General features: G+C 58.7%; 2 protein-coding genes across 4 annotated transcripts; one reads left to right on the top strand and one right to left on the bottom strand.

The window, feature by feature from the left end:
- Positions 1-1,366: 1,366 nt before the first annotated feature.
- GPX3 (glutathione peroxidase 3) lies at positions 1,367-5,990 on the top strand. The gene is made up of 5 exons (XM_056502293.1): positions 1,367-3,416; positions 4,406-4,559; positions 4,781-4,898; positions 5,063-5,162; positions 5,253-5,990. Exons 1-5 carry the CDS (start codon positions 3,057-3,059, stop codon positions 5,478-5,480), a joined length of 960 nt encoding a protein of 319 aa, XP_056358268.1. The 5' UTR covers positions 1,367-3,056; the 3' UTR covers positions 5,481-5,990.
- Positions 5,991-6,646: 656 nt separating this feature from the next.
- On the bottom strand, positions 6,647-14,784 carry TNIP1 (TNFAIP3 interacting protein 1). Of its 3 annotated transcripts, none has more exons than XM_056502290.1 (16): positions 14,616-14,784; positions 13,489-13,611; positions 13,098-13,180; positions 10,921-11,112; positions 10,652-10,746; positions 10,485-10,569; positions 10,174-10,266; positions 9,863-9,928; positions 9,585-9,716; positions 9,371-9,499; positions 8,943-9,059; positions 8,506-8,631; positions 8,110-8,190; positions 7,808-8,002; positions 7,480-7,570; positions 6,647-7,132 (listed from the first exon to the last, which is right to left on the bottom strand). In XM_056502290.1, the coding sequence occupies exons 1-16, from the start codon at positions 14,746-14,748 to the stop codon at positions 7,107-7,109; spliced, it is 1,767 nt and encodes a 588-aa protein (XP_056358265.1). In that variant the 5' UTR covers positions 14,749-14,784; the 3' UTR covers positions 6,647-7,106. The 3 variants fall into 3 exon arrangements, with proteins under 3 accessions (XP_056358265.1, XP_056358266.1, XP_056358267.1); XM_056502291.1 differs by having other exon boundaries at positions 10,174-10,263; XM_056502292.1 differs by lacking the exon at positions 10,174-10,266.

Below are 14,784 nucleotides of genomic sequence, written 5' to 3'. Positions count from 1 at the left end.
CCTGTGGCCCTGGCTTTAGTGCCTGAACAGTGCTGGAGCTTGGAGGCACTGTGTGCATGTAGTTTTGCCAAGGAAAAATGCCTTTCTGTTGAGAAGTGGGTCCTGCTCCGGTGACGCTGTAGCAGGCAGGGTGATGCAGGCTCTGAAATGATTCAGCATCCACTGGGATGCTTTCCTGGAGGTGCTGGCGTGTGGCAGGAGCTGGCTGCTGGCCCGTGGGGGCTGCTGCTGGGCGAGGCAGATGGGGCAGTCTCAGAAGGGAGAAGGGGACACAGGATGCTGGCTCTCACCTTGCCTCTGGCAGCCTCCCTTTGCAGGGGGAAGTGGGGACAATGGGGCAGAGGCATTTCTACAGGGAGCAAATCTTCCCCTGGAGAAGGAAGGGATGGTAATGTTGGAGGGGGCAGAGCACATAGCCTGGGGGCTGTGGGGGCATTTGGGAAGGCGGACTCCTACTCCAAAGGCTGCTGGGCACTCTGCCCAGCAGGGAGGCTGCTGCTGAACCAGGGCAGTGTGTGGGAGCACATGGGCTGGGGCAGAGCAGTGAGGGCTGGCCGAGCTGCAGGCTGGCAGCCTGGAGAAGCCTGGTGCTCAAAGAGCTGGGGCCTCTTGCCTGGCAGAGCTTGCTTTGCTCTTGCTTCCTGTTGCGCACTTAGAACAGGTTCAGAGGTTGCCCTGGGAGTGATGCCAGGCCAGGCAGCCAGAGGGAAGCTGCACTGCTGCTAGCCAGGGCAATGCTGCCTGCTGCTGTCCTGCCACGCTGCTGACACCATCCCTGTCCCTCTGCATGAAAATACTCCTTGGTCAGCTCTGGGATAAGCCCAGCAGGCAGCACTAGATGGTCCCCACCGCTGCTTTCATATTTCCTTTGCACAGCTGGGGCCCTGCAGCCTGGCACAAGCCCCTGCAGCCCCGGCACGTGGCTCAGGGGACAGCAGGGAGGCGGGTGGCAGCAGCACCATGGCGGCCGGGGAGCTGGAGGCGCCTGGCCTCCCGCCCCGGACTCCTGCCAAACATCTGCAGCAGGCGGGAGCTGGCTCCTGTCCAGCTCTGGTGGAAAAACAACCCAGCAGGAAGGTTCGTGCGAGGGTCAGCCTGCCCTGCACGGGTGCTTTTTGGGGTGGGGGACCCCAGTCCTGCAGGATGGAGCAGCACAGTTTGGGGCCCCTTGGCTCTCACATGCAGCCTCCAGCATGGCATGGCACAGCATGTTGGGGACACTGGGCGACATGCCCAGGGTGCCCTGGAAACTCAGTGGCAGAGAGGGCGTCCATCAGCTGGGTCTCATTAACTCCTTTCCCATTCCCAAACTCCACCAAGGCTGATTTGACATGGGGACCCAAGGAGAAGGAACTTGGATAAACAGGTCCCTTGTTTTTATTTTGGTTTTAGGAAAACTGAGTTCAGGAGTGACTCAGACTTTCACTGCTCTTGGCAGGGATCAGGGACACGTGGAAGGGACACAACCATACTGTGCCACACAGCACTACAGCTAGACGTGGTGACTGTTCCTCTGGTGGGAAATAGTGGGGCAGGGAGCAGAGTCCTGAGCAGCTCCCCAGGTCTGTCCCAGCTCCTTTGCAGGAGGTGACTCAAGCCTTGGTCAGGGTCAGAAGTGTGAGCTGTGCTGGGGAGCACAGCACTGGGCACACACTGGTCTCTGTTGGCTGCAGGATGCAGAGGTGGGCAGGCATTGTGCAGGCCAGAAGCTGCAGCCCTGTGGCCTCAAATCTCCCTGGAGCCTAGGAGAGGTGGGGAGGTCAAACCCCAGATAGTGGCTCCTACAGCCTTTGGCAAGGACCCACCTTGCTCCACTCACAGCTGAATCTGAGTCAGCCAGAACACTCCTGTGGCTGGGCTGGCTCTTGGTATGTTGTGATGGGCTCTGTGCAGTCCCCAGGTAGCGGGTGAGCATCCTGAGGGTTTGCCTGGACCCAGAGAAACACTCCACACTGCTTGAGGTCCAGGCAGGGCAGGACTAAGCCATTCCCCCAGTAGCAGGGCAGGTTTAAAGCTTTGGGAAATGCTGCCAATTGACAGAGAGACCCACAGCTCCACTGCTCCATGGTTTCTCTGTGTGCCTGGGAGATGTACCCAACCCCCAGCCCTCCCACGCCAGCTGAGGCTGCACTTGGAGCCTCACAACATCAGCCTTTCCCAGGACATGGTGTTCCTTCTGCTGAAGAACACAGATTGGGAGATAGCTCCCAGCTTCCTCTTAACCCATAGACACACTCCCCTTCTTTGGGGCCATCTCCAGCATCTAGCTCAGTGACAGCATCATGGCCTGACCCTGCTTTCTAGTAAAGCCAAACCTCATGCTGGCACTCATGGTCCCCCCAGGGCTCACCCACTGCCACCCCATACTATTCTCCACCCCAGGCCAGCCTGCCCCCAAAACCACAACTCCCCAGCTCCCCTCCAGCCAGTTAATTCTCCCATTGAATAATTTCTGGGGGAATTTCAGGGAATTTAGACCTCACCACCAATATTTTCCTTGGAGACAGCCCAGGGTAAATGTTCACATTCCTTGGCTAAGCAAACAGGACCTTGGAAACTCCTGTCTCTGAGAACACCAAGGGTTAAGGGACAGCAGTGCCCTGCCCTTGACCCCAGCAGGGTCATCATGGAGCCACAGTCCATGAGCTGCAGAACAGCCCCTGGCAGGAGGGATTCTTCTCCAGAGCTGCTTCTAGCAGCACCTTCATTTACCGGGCAGAAAGGAGAGGAGCGGGATCAACTTTCCCCACCCCGGCCCAGCTTGAGCAGCACTGGGGGGGCACCTACCGAACACCAGCCCCGCCTCCCTGAGGCTGCTGCTGGCGGGGTTTGGTCCCTGCTCCTCGGGTGCCAACACCCCCTTTGGGGGAAATGTCACCCTGGCTGGGTGGCCTGCGCAGGATGGGGCACCTCTCCTCGGCGGCACCTCTGCCCCCCGTCCCCTGTCCCACCCTCTTCATCCTCCGTCACCTCTTTCCTTCCTTCCCCCGATATCTCTCCTCCACCTTGCGGGTTTAAACCCGGCTCGGGTAACACGTTGCATAAACCCCGGGCACATGCCGCTGCCCCGTGTCCCCGAGGGTGCCCCGGGTCACCGCCAGGCCGTGGTGCCACCCCCGGGCGGTGTCCGTCCGTGTGTCCGTCCCAGAGCCCACATGGTTAACGCGGTCGGCCCGGCCCCCCCCCGGCCATTGGCTCCCCCCTCGCAGCCCCGCAGCTATTTCTTGGCCGCCGGGCTCGGAGGTGACAGCAGGCGACAGCGGCGCGCGTCCCCGCTGCTCGCCCCGGGCTGCCAGGGGGTGCCGGCACCCCGCACCCCGCGCCCAGCCATGGGGGGCTGCTCCCGCAGCAATTGGATTTTGCCCCTTTTTTTGGCTGGGCTTGTCCAGCTGGGGCGAAGTGAGGAGAGAGAGAAGGTAAGAGGGGACACCCCCACCGGGCGTTCAGGGGGGTTTAGGGGCTGTGTGACACCCTGGGGACACGCCTGTTCCCAAGGCTCTCTGCAGGACTCCCCGGGGCAGGGATGGAGCACGGTAGCCCCGTGACCCCCCCCCCTCTTTTCCCTACAATCCCGGTGCCTGGATCACGGGGAGATTTTCTGAAAAGTTCTTGCAAAGGGCCAAGAATCGTTGTCCTTGGGTTGGGGACAGAGCCATGTATCCTCAGTGGCGGAGCACAGGCACTTTTTTCCATGCAATGTCCGGGTGGGTTCCCCCATATTTGGAAGCTGTGAAACCCACCGTGTCCCCACACCCAGCGGGGAGGGGCACTGTCACCCCCCCAGCCAGGCTCCCCACCTTGCCAACCGGGACCAAACAGTCCCGTGAAGCCTCCGCTCCTCGAGCGCAGCCCCTGTAACTTCACCTCTTGCCAGCTCCCAAAATAGCCCCTCGGAGGCACTTGGCTGAGCCTGTGTACCCTGGTGGGGACAGGAAATGGACTCCTCTGGGTTTAAGCCATGTGGCCCAGAATGAAGGGGCCGCTCCAGCCCAACCTCCATCCCATACGGAAACCCCTGCACTGTCCCTGTCCCCCAGGGCTTCCAGGGATGGTGGATCCCGCTCACTTGCCCAGAACCTCGGGATTCTGGTGCTGGCCTCCCCCCTGTGCTCCGGCTATTTTCAGCCACTCGCTTTCCTGCTGCTCCCTGTTCGGTGAACATTCCCCAGCTGCAGCCAGACCCATGTGCATCCGCATGCCCCACTCAGCCTGTCCCACCACAGCGACCTTGGCTTGCCGGGGCGTGGCTGCTGCCAGCGGCATTCAGGGCAGGGGACACAATGCTGGCAGCCGTCCCCGCAGCCAGCAGCAGGGCTGGCCTCATTGCTCTGCTGGCCGTGGGCATGGGGAGCAGGGTGGCCGGCAGCCCCCAGCCTGCTGCCACGGGATGCTGCTCGCCCCACAGGTGGACTGCTACCCCACGGTGACGGACACCATCTACAACTACGGGGCCCTGACCCTCGATGGGGACGAGTACATCCCCTTTGAGAGGTACAAGGGAAAGACAGTGCTCTTTGTCAACGTAGCCACATACTGAGGCCTGACCCTGCAGTATGTTGGTAAGAGTCCTGTGGGGTATGGGCACTTTGGGATCAGGGCAGGGCCCAGGAGTGCAGCCTTTGGCACATCCCTATGGTCCCTTCTGCTTCAGGGAGCTGGGGAGAGGGTTAATGCCTGCTCCCCAGGGCCCAGCCTGACTGGGATGGCCCAGGGGGTAAGTGCAGGGGTGGAGCTGTGCCCAGTCCTCTGCTAACCCACTTCTGGCTCTCCTTGCATGCAGAACTGAATGCACTACAAGATGAGCTGAGAAACCAAGGGTTCGTGGTCCTTGGCTTCCCCTCCAACCAGTTTGGGAAGCAGGAACCTGGCCAGAACTCAGAGATCCTCCCAGCACTTAAGTGAGTACTGTGGTGGGGGCTGTGGGACACCTCACTCCTCTGCCTCTGCTGGGGTCCCAGCCACGGGTTTGAGCATGGGCTGCAGCTGTTGCTGGCTGTGGCCCCCAAACAAGGGGTTTGGGGTCCTGTCACCACCCCGTGCATCCTGTTTCCCCCCCTTGTAGGTATGTCCGGCCAGGAAATGGCTTTGTTCCCAACTTCCAGCTGTTCCAGAAAGGGGATGTGAATGGGGCCAAGGAGCAGAAGATCTTCACCTTTCTGAAGGTGGGTGCTATGGCAAGGGGAGATGAGAGGGATGCACCCAGCTCGATTTTTGGAGTGGCAAGGCAGTGATGCACTGGCTCCCCATTGCAGAATGCCTGTCCACCTGTGGCGGAGGAGTTTGGGAACCCCAACAAGCTCTTCTGGGAGCCTCTGCGGAACCACGACATCAAGTGGAACTTTGAGAAGTTCCTGGTGAGCCCTGAGGGAGTGCCCATCATGCGCTGGTACCATCGCACCAACATCGCCGTCGTGAAGAGAGACATCATGAACTACCTGAGGACACGGCAGCAGAACCATGAGGAACAGCAGGAGCAGTAGAGCCTCAGGCTGCTGGCATGAGGGCCAGCATCCCCCCAGCTGCTTCCATTCCATTCCCTCCCCAGATGTTCCCCAGCAGCAGGAATCATGCACTGTCCTCTCCATTGCTCCTGTCTCTGGCACCCCCCAGTCAGGATGCTGGGCTGGGCGAGCTCGTGGCAGAGACCTCAGCGATGGCAGTGGCATAGTTCCAATATCCCCGTGTCCCACCTTCATTCCTGGTGGTGACATCTCCTGGCCTCCAGCTTGCCCCTCTGCTCCACCATCGCAGACAGTGGGAGGATGGAGGGGCCAGCTGTCCCTGGAGCAGGAGACCACTTCTCCATGAAGGCTCAGCCCGAAAGCCCCTGGCTGGGGCGGGCCTGGCCTGATCGTGCCAAGCACGGAGCAGCTCTTCAGTGCATTCAGGCTGCCCGTGGTCCTGGCACACAGATGTGCTGCTCTCCTTCTCAGGGGTGGCCGGCCCCTCCCCACCCACCACAGAAACACCAAATAAAGGCTTTGCAAATATGCAGCCCCGCTTTTAGCCAGGGGTAATGGGGGTAGAGTGGGGGGCACAGTGGCCAGACTAGATGTAGCAGTACCTGACTGGAGAAACTCCATTTTTTCCACAGGAACTGCAAACATGGACTTAGCATCACAGCCCAGCATTTGGGGACAGGTTGGGGAGTGAATGAAGAGGACAGGTGGGCAAAAGGGGCTGGAGGCAGGAGCAGGGACAAGTGAAATCCTGTGCCTCCTGCTGTCATAACCTGTGACAGCCATGCTTACAGAAACTGGGTTGTGTTGGTCTTTTTCCCTCCAGACCTATTTTGTGGAGCAAGATTTGCTGTGTGCAATGTCAAAGACTGTCCCCAAGGCCACTACTGCATGGAAAGGAAGAGGGGGCTGCAGGGGCTTCCCTGCCCTGGCAGAGGTGGGGGGGCACAAGAGAGGAGAGTGAGGGGCCAAGCTCAGCACACAGACAGAGGTGGGGGGCACACACTTGGGGTAACAGATCCTGGGGTGCCCATGCAAGGGTTGGGGTCCCCTTGCATTCAGTCTGTCTCTAGGGCTATACCCGAGCACATGGAGACCAACAGTCCTGGTATCCCTCCCTCTGCCCCTCCCCACGCAGAGGCTGCTGACAGGAAGCAGCTTTCAGGACAAAACCAGAGAGACTCAGCCACACTTCAGTCCTTAAATAAATACAAAGACACCAACCACCCTCAGGCCGGGCCATGGCTGCGGCCAGCACTTGCCTGCGAGTGTGGGGTCTCCCACCACCGGGAGAGACCCCGCTGTTACCCGCTCCTCCAGGGGCTCTGGATTGGGGCAGCTCCTGGGAAACACTGGCTCCTCTTCCCTGAAGACCTGGCTCGGGTCGAAAGCAACGCCAGGCCAGGCTCCTCGTGGGGAAGGGGATGGCTGCAGGAGACTGAGACCCTGCTGGCTGCCACCACACCGGCACCTTTAGTCCCTCCTTCATGACTTCCTTGGGGGAAGGCGCTGCTGAGCCCCCCACGTGCAGCACATGTCCATACACAGGTGTTGGCAGCTGGAGGAAGCTCCTGGACACACACACACGGGCACACACACACCCCTACTCCTCTTCCACTGGTGTTGGAGCGTGGCTGGTCCTTGGCATTAGGGCAATCCGGGACCTGCCTGTTCTGAGACACAGCAGAGGGGTGGCACAGAGTAAGCACAGTTCTTCATTCTCCCACAAGCCCCACAGGAGGGATGCCAGCCATGGCATGGTTGTTATCCCTGAGCACCAACAGCCATAATTCCATGAGCTGTTTGGGCTCAGCCTGACTTTAGGTGCTGTGAGGCAGGGATACAGCAGGGACCAAGACCACAGCAAAATCATCCCCTCAGCTGATGGGAGGTGGGGGCTAAGGAAAAATGGCCACTGCCTGGAAAGTTGTGCCACCATCCCTCCCCCATGTGTTTAGCCAAGTGCTCCAGTCTCAGGGTGAAGGATGGGCACCCCTGTCAGGGAGGGTCTGAGCCTTACCCAAGTCCTTGGGGACTGGTTTCACCCCGGCCACTGGTTGGGCATTCTGGCTGTGAGCCATGGCACAGGGCGGGCGCCAGGGGTACTCGGGCTGCAGGAGGAGATGGAACAGAGACAGGCAATTACCTGGGATGTGAATCATGAGGCTGCACTCTGTGATTGTGAGGAGGAGAAGGAGGAGAGGAAACGGACTGAGCAGTCACATGCTGTTAGGACACGTGCTGAGCTCCCTGCTCTGGGACTCGGTGGCCCTGGAAGGCAGCGAATCCCAGACCCACCCACATGTCACCCTCTGCTTCCCCTCCTGCTGGCACAGCTGGAGTCTCACCGGGGGGAAATGGTGGAAGTTCTGTCCTTGTGTGTGCTCGCCCGGCACGGCTGGCGGGTATCGGATCTGCTGCCACTCGTCGTAGCCGTGGTACATGGGGTGAGCCATGGGGGGGCTGTACTGGTACTGGTACATGGGGCAGGCTGGGCCCAGCGGCCCTGGCCCTGGCTCAGGGTGCAGCCTCTCTCCAGAAGCCTGAAAGGAGCCAGGACAGATGCTGGGAAGATCCCAAGGGCAGCCCATCAACCATCCATCGCCTCCCCCAGCCCCTCTGCCCAGGGAGGGTTTCCTCCCATCCCTACCTGTTTATGCTGTTTCAGCAGCTTCTTCAGCTTCTCCTTCTCCTCCTTCTCCCTCTGGCAGTCGTCTTTGGAGGCTCGCAGCTGGGAGGAAGAGGGGTTAGTGCAGAGCCCACTCTGCCAACCCCCATCTTCATGGGTTAGGGTTGCTGAGGGAATGCCTGCACCAATCTCTCCCTCAGACCCCCAGTAAAGGTGTAGAAAGAGGAGATGAATGAAAAGAGATGCTCTGGCAGTTACAAGCAGCAGAAAAAACACACCTCTGGCCTTCCTGTCCTCCTTCAGCCCCTACTCTTAGGCACGTACAGGGACTGTGACACTGGGGACAAGCATTTCTGAGACACATGGGGAAGACATGGGGTTCCCAAAGTGCTGCTAGTAGCAGCCAGCGCTGCTCACCTGGTTGTTGGAGAGGACCAACTGCTTCTGCAGCTTTTCCAGCTGTTGCTTCAGCTCTTCCTTCTCCTCATTCATCCTCTCCCTGTCACTCCGTTCCCGCTGGAAGTCTTCCTCAAAAATTTTTACCTGGCAGGAAGGAAGAATGTGAGTGCACCTGGCAGAGGGCAGACACCTCCCCTAAGTAACCCCATCACTGCACTGCAATCCTTGACTCCACCAGCCATGCCAAGCCCCAGGCATGCAGGCTGCCTTGATGGCCCGTGGCTGTGGTCCTTCAAGATGAATGCCTGGAGGATGCTGAGTTGGGTCCCCAACCCCTACCACCCCAGCACTGACACCTGCCCAGCTGCTGCTGCTGGCACACAGGGCTCTTTGCTGTGCAGATTCAGGCCATGTATTTCCTTCCCTGTCCCCAGTGGCTCTGTGTCCTGCTCTACCTGCTGCTTGAGTAGCTCATTCTGGGTCAGCAGCTCCTGCTGTGGCAGCTTCCCTGCAGGCTCCATGGCAAAGATGGGTGGTGGAGAGGCTTGGACATTCAAGGCCTCTTCTAGTGCCTAGAGAAGAGAAGGGAGCAGGGTCAGAGCAAGTTCAGTGCACAAGATGTCACTGGAAGACCCTGGGCATGTGTCCAGCGTGGGAAGTGGGTATAACTGGACATGGGCATTTGTCCTAACAAACCCTCCTTGAACCCTCCTTCCTCAGAGCCCAGAGGGATGTGGTGGGTCTCATACAAGTGGTGAGCCTGACACAAGTCTCTGCCTGGGCAAGAGTGGGTTATCAGGCTCAGTTTTGGATTTGAGAGAGGTAAAGAGACTGGAGGACACTAAAGACATTTTGCAGTGAGGGGTTGTGCCCTGGGCCCCACCTTGTTCAGCCTCTGGATCTCCTTTTCCTGGTATTCCCGCTGCCTGGTGACTGGAGCCAGCTGCTCCTGCAGGAACCGCATCCTCTGCTGCAGGTCCCTCACCTCCATGGCCAGCCTCTCCTTCTCTGCCTGCAGGACCCAGGGTGGGGGGTAGATCAGCCAGGGCAGGGCAAGAGGGCTGGCAGCTCCCTGTCACCCTTCCCAAGGGACTCACCTCCTCTGTTTCGATCCGGGACTTGGCCAGGAGCAGCTTGCGGTCAAAATCCCGTTGCTTTTGCTCCCGCTCTGACTCCAGCTCGGTCACTGCCCTGCGCGCCTCAGCCAGCTCCTGGTGTAGGTCTGTGACCTGCCAGGAGGGAGTGGGGGCATTGGCCTGGAAGGACCCACACGGAGCAAAGGAGCTACAGGCAGCCCCCAAACCTCCCTATGTTGTTTCCTCAGTCCCCACAGTCAGCACCCAGTAAAAATGTCTCCCTGGGCACCCAGCCCTACCTTCTGCTCATACTTCTGCTTCATGGAGCGGAAATGCTGATCCCATTGTTTGTTCACCTCCAGCAGCTGCAGGGAGAGAGGGATGGCTGAACAGGAGCCTAAACCCTGCTACGAACCAGCTGTGGTGGTTCCCAGCAAAATCCTGTGAGGAAAGCGCTTTGGGGACCAGCTGGATGGAGATCCCAGCTCCAGCAGTGCTTCCCTGCAGCTCTGAAGCCCTGCCCCAGTCTCTCAGTCCCATCCCAGCCCTGTGCCCCCTCTACCCACTCCCCGCCTCCTCAGTGGTGCCTCCCTCCCAGCCTGGTCCTCACCTCCCTGCGCTGGTGCTCCAGGATCTTCACCTTCTTTTCCTTGGCCTCCAGCTCTTCTCTGCCCGGCGCCTTCTCCACCATGGCACCGCTCTGCTGGACGCGCACGGGGGGGACCCTCAGGGCTTTTGTGGAGGCTGTGCCCAAGGCCGGCTAAACTCAAGCCAGTTCCCCTCCCACTGCCTCCCCCATCCCCTTGAAAAGTCCTGCTGGTCATACTGGGGGCTCAATTAAAATGAGACCATCTTTGCTGATGTGTCAGCGGGCTCCCTGCCTCCTTCCCAGCCCTCTCCAAGGAGATGCTGCCTCCTCACCTGCTGCTGCTGCTCGGCAGCTTCTCTCTTCCCACTGTCCTGGCTGCTCAGTGTCACCATCCTCCGGAGCTCCTGGTTCTCACACCTGTGGAACCACAGGAAGAGATGGGTCAGCAGGAAGAAGCTTCCAGAGCAGCCCTGTTCCCAGCCACATAGCCCATCCTTACCTGAGCTTCTCCAGAGCCTGGTTTCTCTGCTCCAGGTCATGCTCCAGCTTGGTGCGCAGCTCCTTGTTCTCACTGTGCAGCGTCTCACACAGCGTCTGGAGGGTGAACACTGCCAATATGAGGACTGCAGCCAGCCCTGGGCCACCCACACCTCCCACCAGGCCTCACTAAGGAGGTGGGTGTCCACCTCAGGGTGGGCAGGAAGGGTTTGCTGGCAAAAAACAGAAGGGGGGAAATCTCCATGAAGTGCCAGGCCTGCCCTCGCTCACCTGCAGGAAGGACGTTCTCTGCTCGTTCTTGTGCACCTTGGAGGCCAAGCGCTTGAGCTCGGAGGCCATGTAGCCCATGCGCACAAAGACCTGGTCCTTGCTGGCCTCCTTGGCACAGCCACTCAGCGTGTTCTCCAGCTGCTGCAGCTGCGGCAGCAGGTTGGCATCCTCGTTCGGGGGCTGCTCCAAGTCCTGGGAATGGGGACAGGATCAGGCGTGGTCAGACCAGTTCAAGGAGCATTGCAAAGTTCCTCTTGGGGCAGATCAACTTCATGTCCCACCCAGGGCTGTGGTGGGAAGCCGGGCCAGCACCAACACACTCTGCAGCTCCGCTCAGTATGCTGAAAAACTCATCGCCTTCATAAAGGTCTGATTCCCAGCTGCTGCATGTGGCACACCGAGTCCCCAGGTGGAGGAAGACACGCAACAGCCCATGGATTCCCTGTGCCCCTTGGCAGCCTGAGCAGAACACACTCTCAAATTGCTGACAGCAATGGAGGCATCTCCACCCTTGGTCTCTTCTCCACCCGAGTTCTTCCCATCTGCACCAAGACTAAAAATCCCAGCTCCTGACACTGTCCTCTCTATGGACACTCTGCTCTATGCCGGAAGGGGTGGTGGTCTTACCCCAATTCCCATGTTCTCCTTCCACCTGTCCTACTTCTGTGTTTCCTGCTGCTGTGGCACGCCAAGCACCAGGAAACCGAGCCCTTTGGCAGGTGACAGCCAAGTGCACAGGATTTAAACAGCAGCCTGGAAAGCCCAGGTCAGGGCACACCCATCAGTGTCAGGGTGTACCCTGCCCATGGGGAGAGTCCCCAGGAGGTTTATGCTCCTCTGGTATGGTTGGTTAACTCCTCTATTGCCTAGGAGGTGCCACTGGAACAACAGCTGGCACATGTGGCACTGCTGGGAGGAGCTGGGGATGTGCTGGAACACCTACGCTTGCTCCGCTCCCAGCCACGTTGACTCACCTGCTGCCTGTGGGAATGCCCCAGATTGCACCACAGGGCAGCCCAGTGTATCCTCAGCACCCTGACCCTGAAGTTTATAGCCCCAAACCTGCTGTGGGAGGGTGTGTGTGGGGCACCACACAGCCAGTTCCTCCCACCCATGTCCTGTCCCACCCTGCTGGCAAGGGAGGCAGTGAGGACTCAAGCTGGGAGAATCCGGGTGTGAGCACAGGATTTGGACTCAACTCAGGCGTCAGCAGCTGGTGGCCAAGCAGATCCCATTATGTTCCACATCACCTAACAGCTGAACCCCAGGAGCATCCAGTAAGACTGAACCCTCCAAGAGCCTCTCTGGCCAATACAAACAGGAATGTGCAAGGAGAGCATGTCCTCTTACTAGTACCATGTGGTGCCAGCTGATGTTCATTCTCCTTGGATCCCCTCCATTCCAGCACACAAAAAATCAGAGCAGGACAGGCTGGGGCAATGACAGTCAGGAGGACATTCAGGTGGCAGCAAACGGAGCACACAGAGGTGATTTGGCTAGGGCAGACCCTCTCAGCAATGGACCAGGCTTGAAGGCCTGGTCTTCCCACTCAGTGTGGGCACCAGCTGAACATCAGAACATCACCAACAGCCACTTACATTGTCACAGCTCTTCCTGTCACTCTCCTATGGCATCTGCAGACATTGGTAACCCCATCTGGCTGAGGCTGCTTCACTGGCCCCTCGCCCAGGCCCAGCCAGGCCAGTTTTGTTTGGGGAAGGACCCTTGCCCAGTTTATACCACCTCTGTGGTTTGCCCAAGGGCTGCCTTGACATGGGTCAGCCAGCCCTGCTGGTGCTTGCCTGGGCACAGAACTGCAGCCCTGCACACCCCTAAACCTCTGACACTGACTTGACTCCACACCAAATTCCACAGGCACCAGGGCCACTCACCGCTCTCCTGCTCTCCTGGGGAAATCCCTGTGCTTCCATGGCAATGATCTCAAACTCTGAAGAGAGGGGGCAGCCAGGTGAGAGCTACCCAGGGAATAGCAGCCCAAGATACCCACAGCACAAAGAGAGGGACCACCAGGAGCACAGCAGGGGAGCTGAACCCCCCTTTCAGGTTTATCCCTGTTTCTAGAGATTAAAGTCTGCCTTCCTTTTTCCTTTAATTAGATACACAGTGCCTCCCTCTCCAGCCATGCCAGCACCAGCTTCCACATCCAGCAGACTCACACTGGGAGGTGATTTCCGTGCTTCCAGGTCCGGCTGGGCGCTGCCTGGGGCTGCCCGTGCAAAGCTGGGATCAGGGCCGACGGCTGTGGAGAGGGGAAAGGATGCAGCCATGAGCCTTTGGGAGAGCAGGGCCTCTCTCCACCTAGGACAGGGATGCAGACAGCAGACCCCTGCAAGGTCAGGCACTGATGGATGATTTCTACCCCACTGATGGGGATGGGACAGAAACCTCCTTTTAGAAGGGAGGATGGCAGAAGTTCGATATACTCTAGAGATGACACAGCTGTAAGGGCCCTTCATTAAAGTCTCTTGCACAGCCTTTTCCTTCCCCCCAAGATCAGGATTCCAAGCCATCAGGTTATTCCTCCCCCATAAGCCTCACATCTCCTACCTCCAGTTTCCACCAAGTTCTCCAAGGAAGACGATCCAATCAGCATTTTGTTGTCTTTCACGAGGTCCTCTGCCTTCTGCCGCAGCTTGGATGCCTCGACCTGGGACTCCTCCAGAAGCTCTCCTGTTGTGGGCAACAGAAGGATGATCAGCCTCCTTCCCCAAGGGCCTGTCCTGCAGTGGCCCCATCCACCAGCACCAAAAACCCTGTCTGGCTGGAGCAGTGCCCAGAATAGTCCTTCTTCATCTGGAAACTATTCTGGGATAAATCCAACAGCAAAGCTGGATCAGCAGCTCACTGGCTTCAGAGTTCCTCATGCTGACACACAGAGGACTGGTCACAGGAGGCAGAAGGCACCACTGTGGCTCTCAGAGGTCTCCTCTGCTTCTCAGAAGAGACAAATTTAAGCCTGGGTGATGGACTTACAGATCCAGCTTCCCCACTCTGGGGTCTGACATGAACAATGCAATCCTCTCCCGAGGAGGGGAGGCTGCTGTCACACCAGCGAGTCCCTGTCCCAGGTAAGGGCATGGTGACACAACGGGGATCACGAGGCAGGTGGAAATTCGGCTGCAGAAGCCAAGGACTCAAAGGAGGAAGCTGGCTCACGAGACAGAAAGCAAAACTGGGGGTGGCAGCGGGGGAAGGCTGACAAGAAGAAAGAGGGTGGCACAACTCAGCTGGAACATTTCAACACTAGCATGTTCCTGCTGCCGCAGGGAGCAATCAGCATCAGGTTCCTTGAGAAACACCTGGGAAAAGCCCTTGGCCCAACAGGGCTTGCAAGAGGTGGGGATTTTCATCAAAAGCAGAACAGCTCCCAGCACCCACGAACTCCAAAGAGCTGTCCTTGTTTCATCACTTGTCTTTTCTTTCCAGCCATTTATTCCACCACCAAACATCCCAGAAGTTCAGCAAAATTCTTGCTCCCTCTGCATCGCTGTGTGAAAAAGCTCAGACATCCTGCTCAACCCTCCAGGACAGGGAGAGCTTTGCTGCTGCCCCAGTGCCAAGACCCCCAGCTTCTACCAGCACCCTTCCTCAACCACGCAAAAACCCCTGGCTTTGTGGGCACAGGCTGGGCTGCCCCAAAGGCAAATCTCATCCCCCTGGCAGGCAGCAGTTACCGATAGACTTGATCCCTTGCATCTTCTCCTTCAGCCGGGTGTTCTCCTCCACCAGCCGCTCCAAGGCCGTGGATCCATTCTCCTCTGAGCCCCCACCGGGGTCATAGATATGATAAGGTCCTGTGCCCTCCATGCCCGCTGTTCAGTCGCCTACCTCCCAGCCAGGCAT

The sequence above is a fragment of the Oenanthe melanoleuca genome, chromosome 13 (assembly GCF_029582105.1).
Source record: "Oenanthe melanoleuca isolate GR-GAL-2019-014 chromosome 13, OMel1.0, whole genome shotgun sequence".
Classification (NCBI taxonomy): Eukaryota; Metazoa; Chordata; class Aves; order Passeriformes; family Muscicapidae; genus Oenanthe; species Oenanthe melanoleuca.
This window is presented reverse-complemented; position numbering and strand designations above follow the sequence as displayed.

Coding starts and splice junctions, on each gene's coding strand:
- TNIP1 (XM_056502290.1), bottom strand. CDS start 14,748: ATGGAGGGCACAGGACCTTATCATATCTATGACCCCGGTGGGGGCTCA. Junction 8,191..8,505: donor TGGTCCTCTCCAACAACCAG/GTGAGCAGCGCT, acceptor TCTTCCTCCCAG/CTGCGAGCCTCCAAAGACGA. Junction 8,003..8,109: donor TGCTGAAACAGCATAAACAG/GTAGGGATGGGA, acceptor GGCTCCTTTCAG/GCTTCTGGAGAGAGGCTGCA.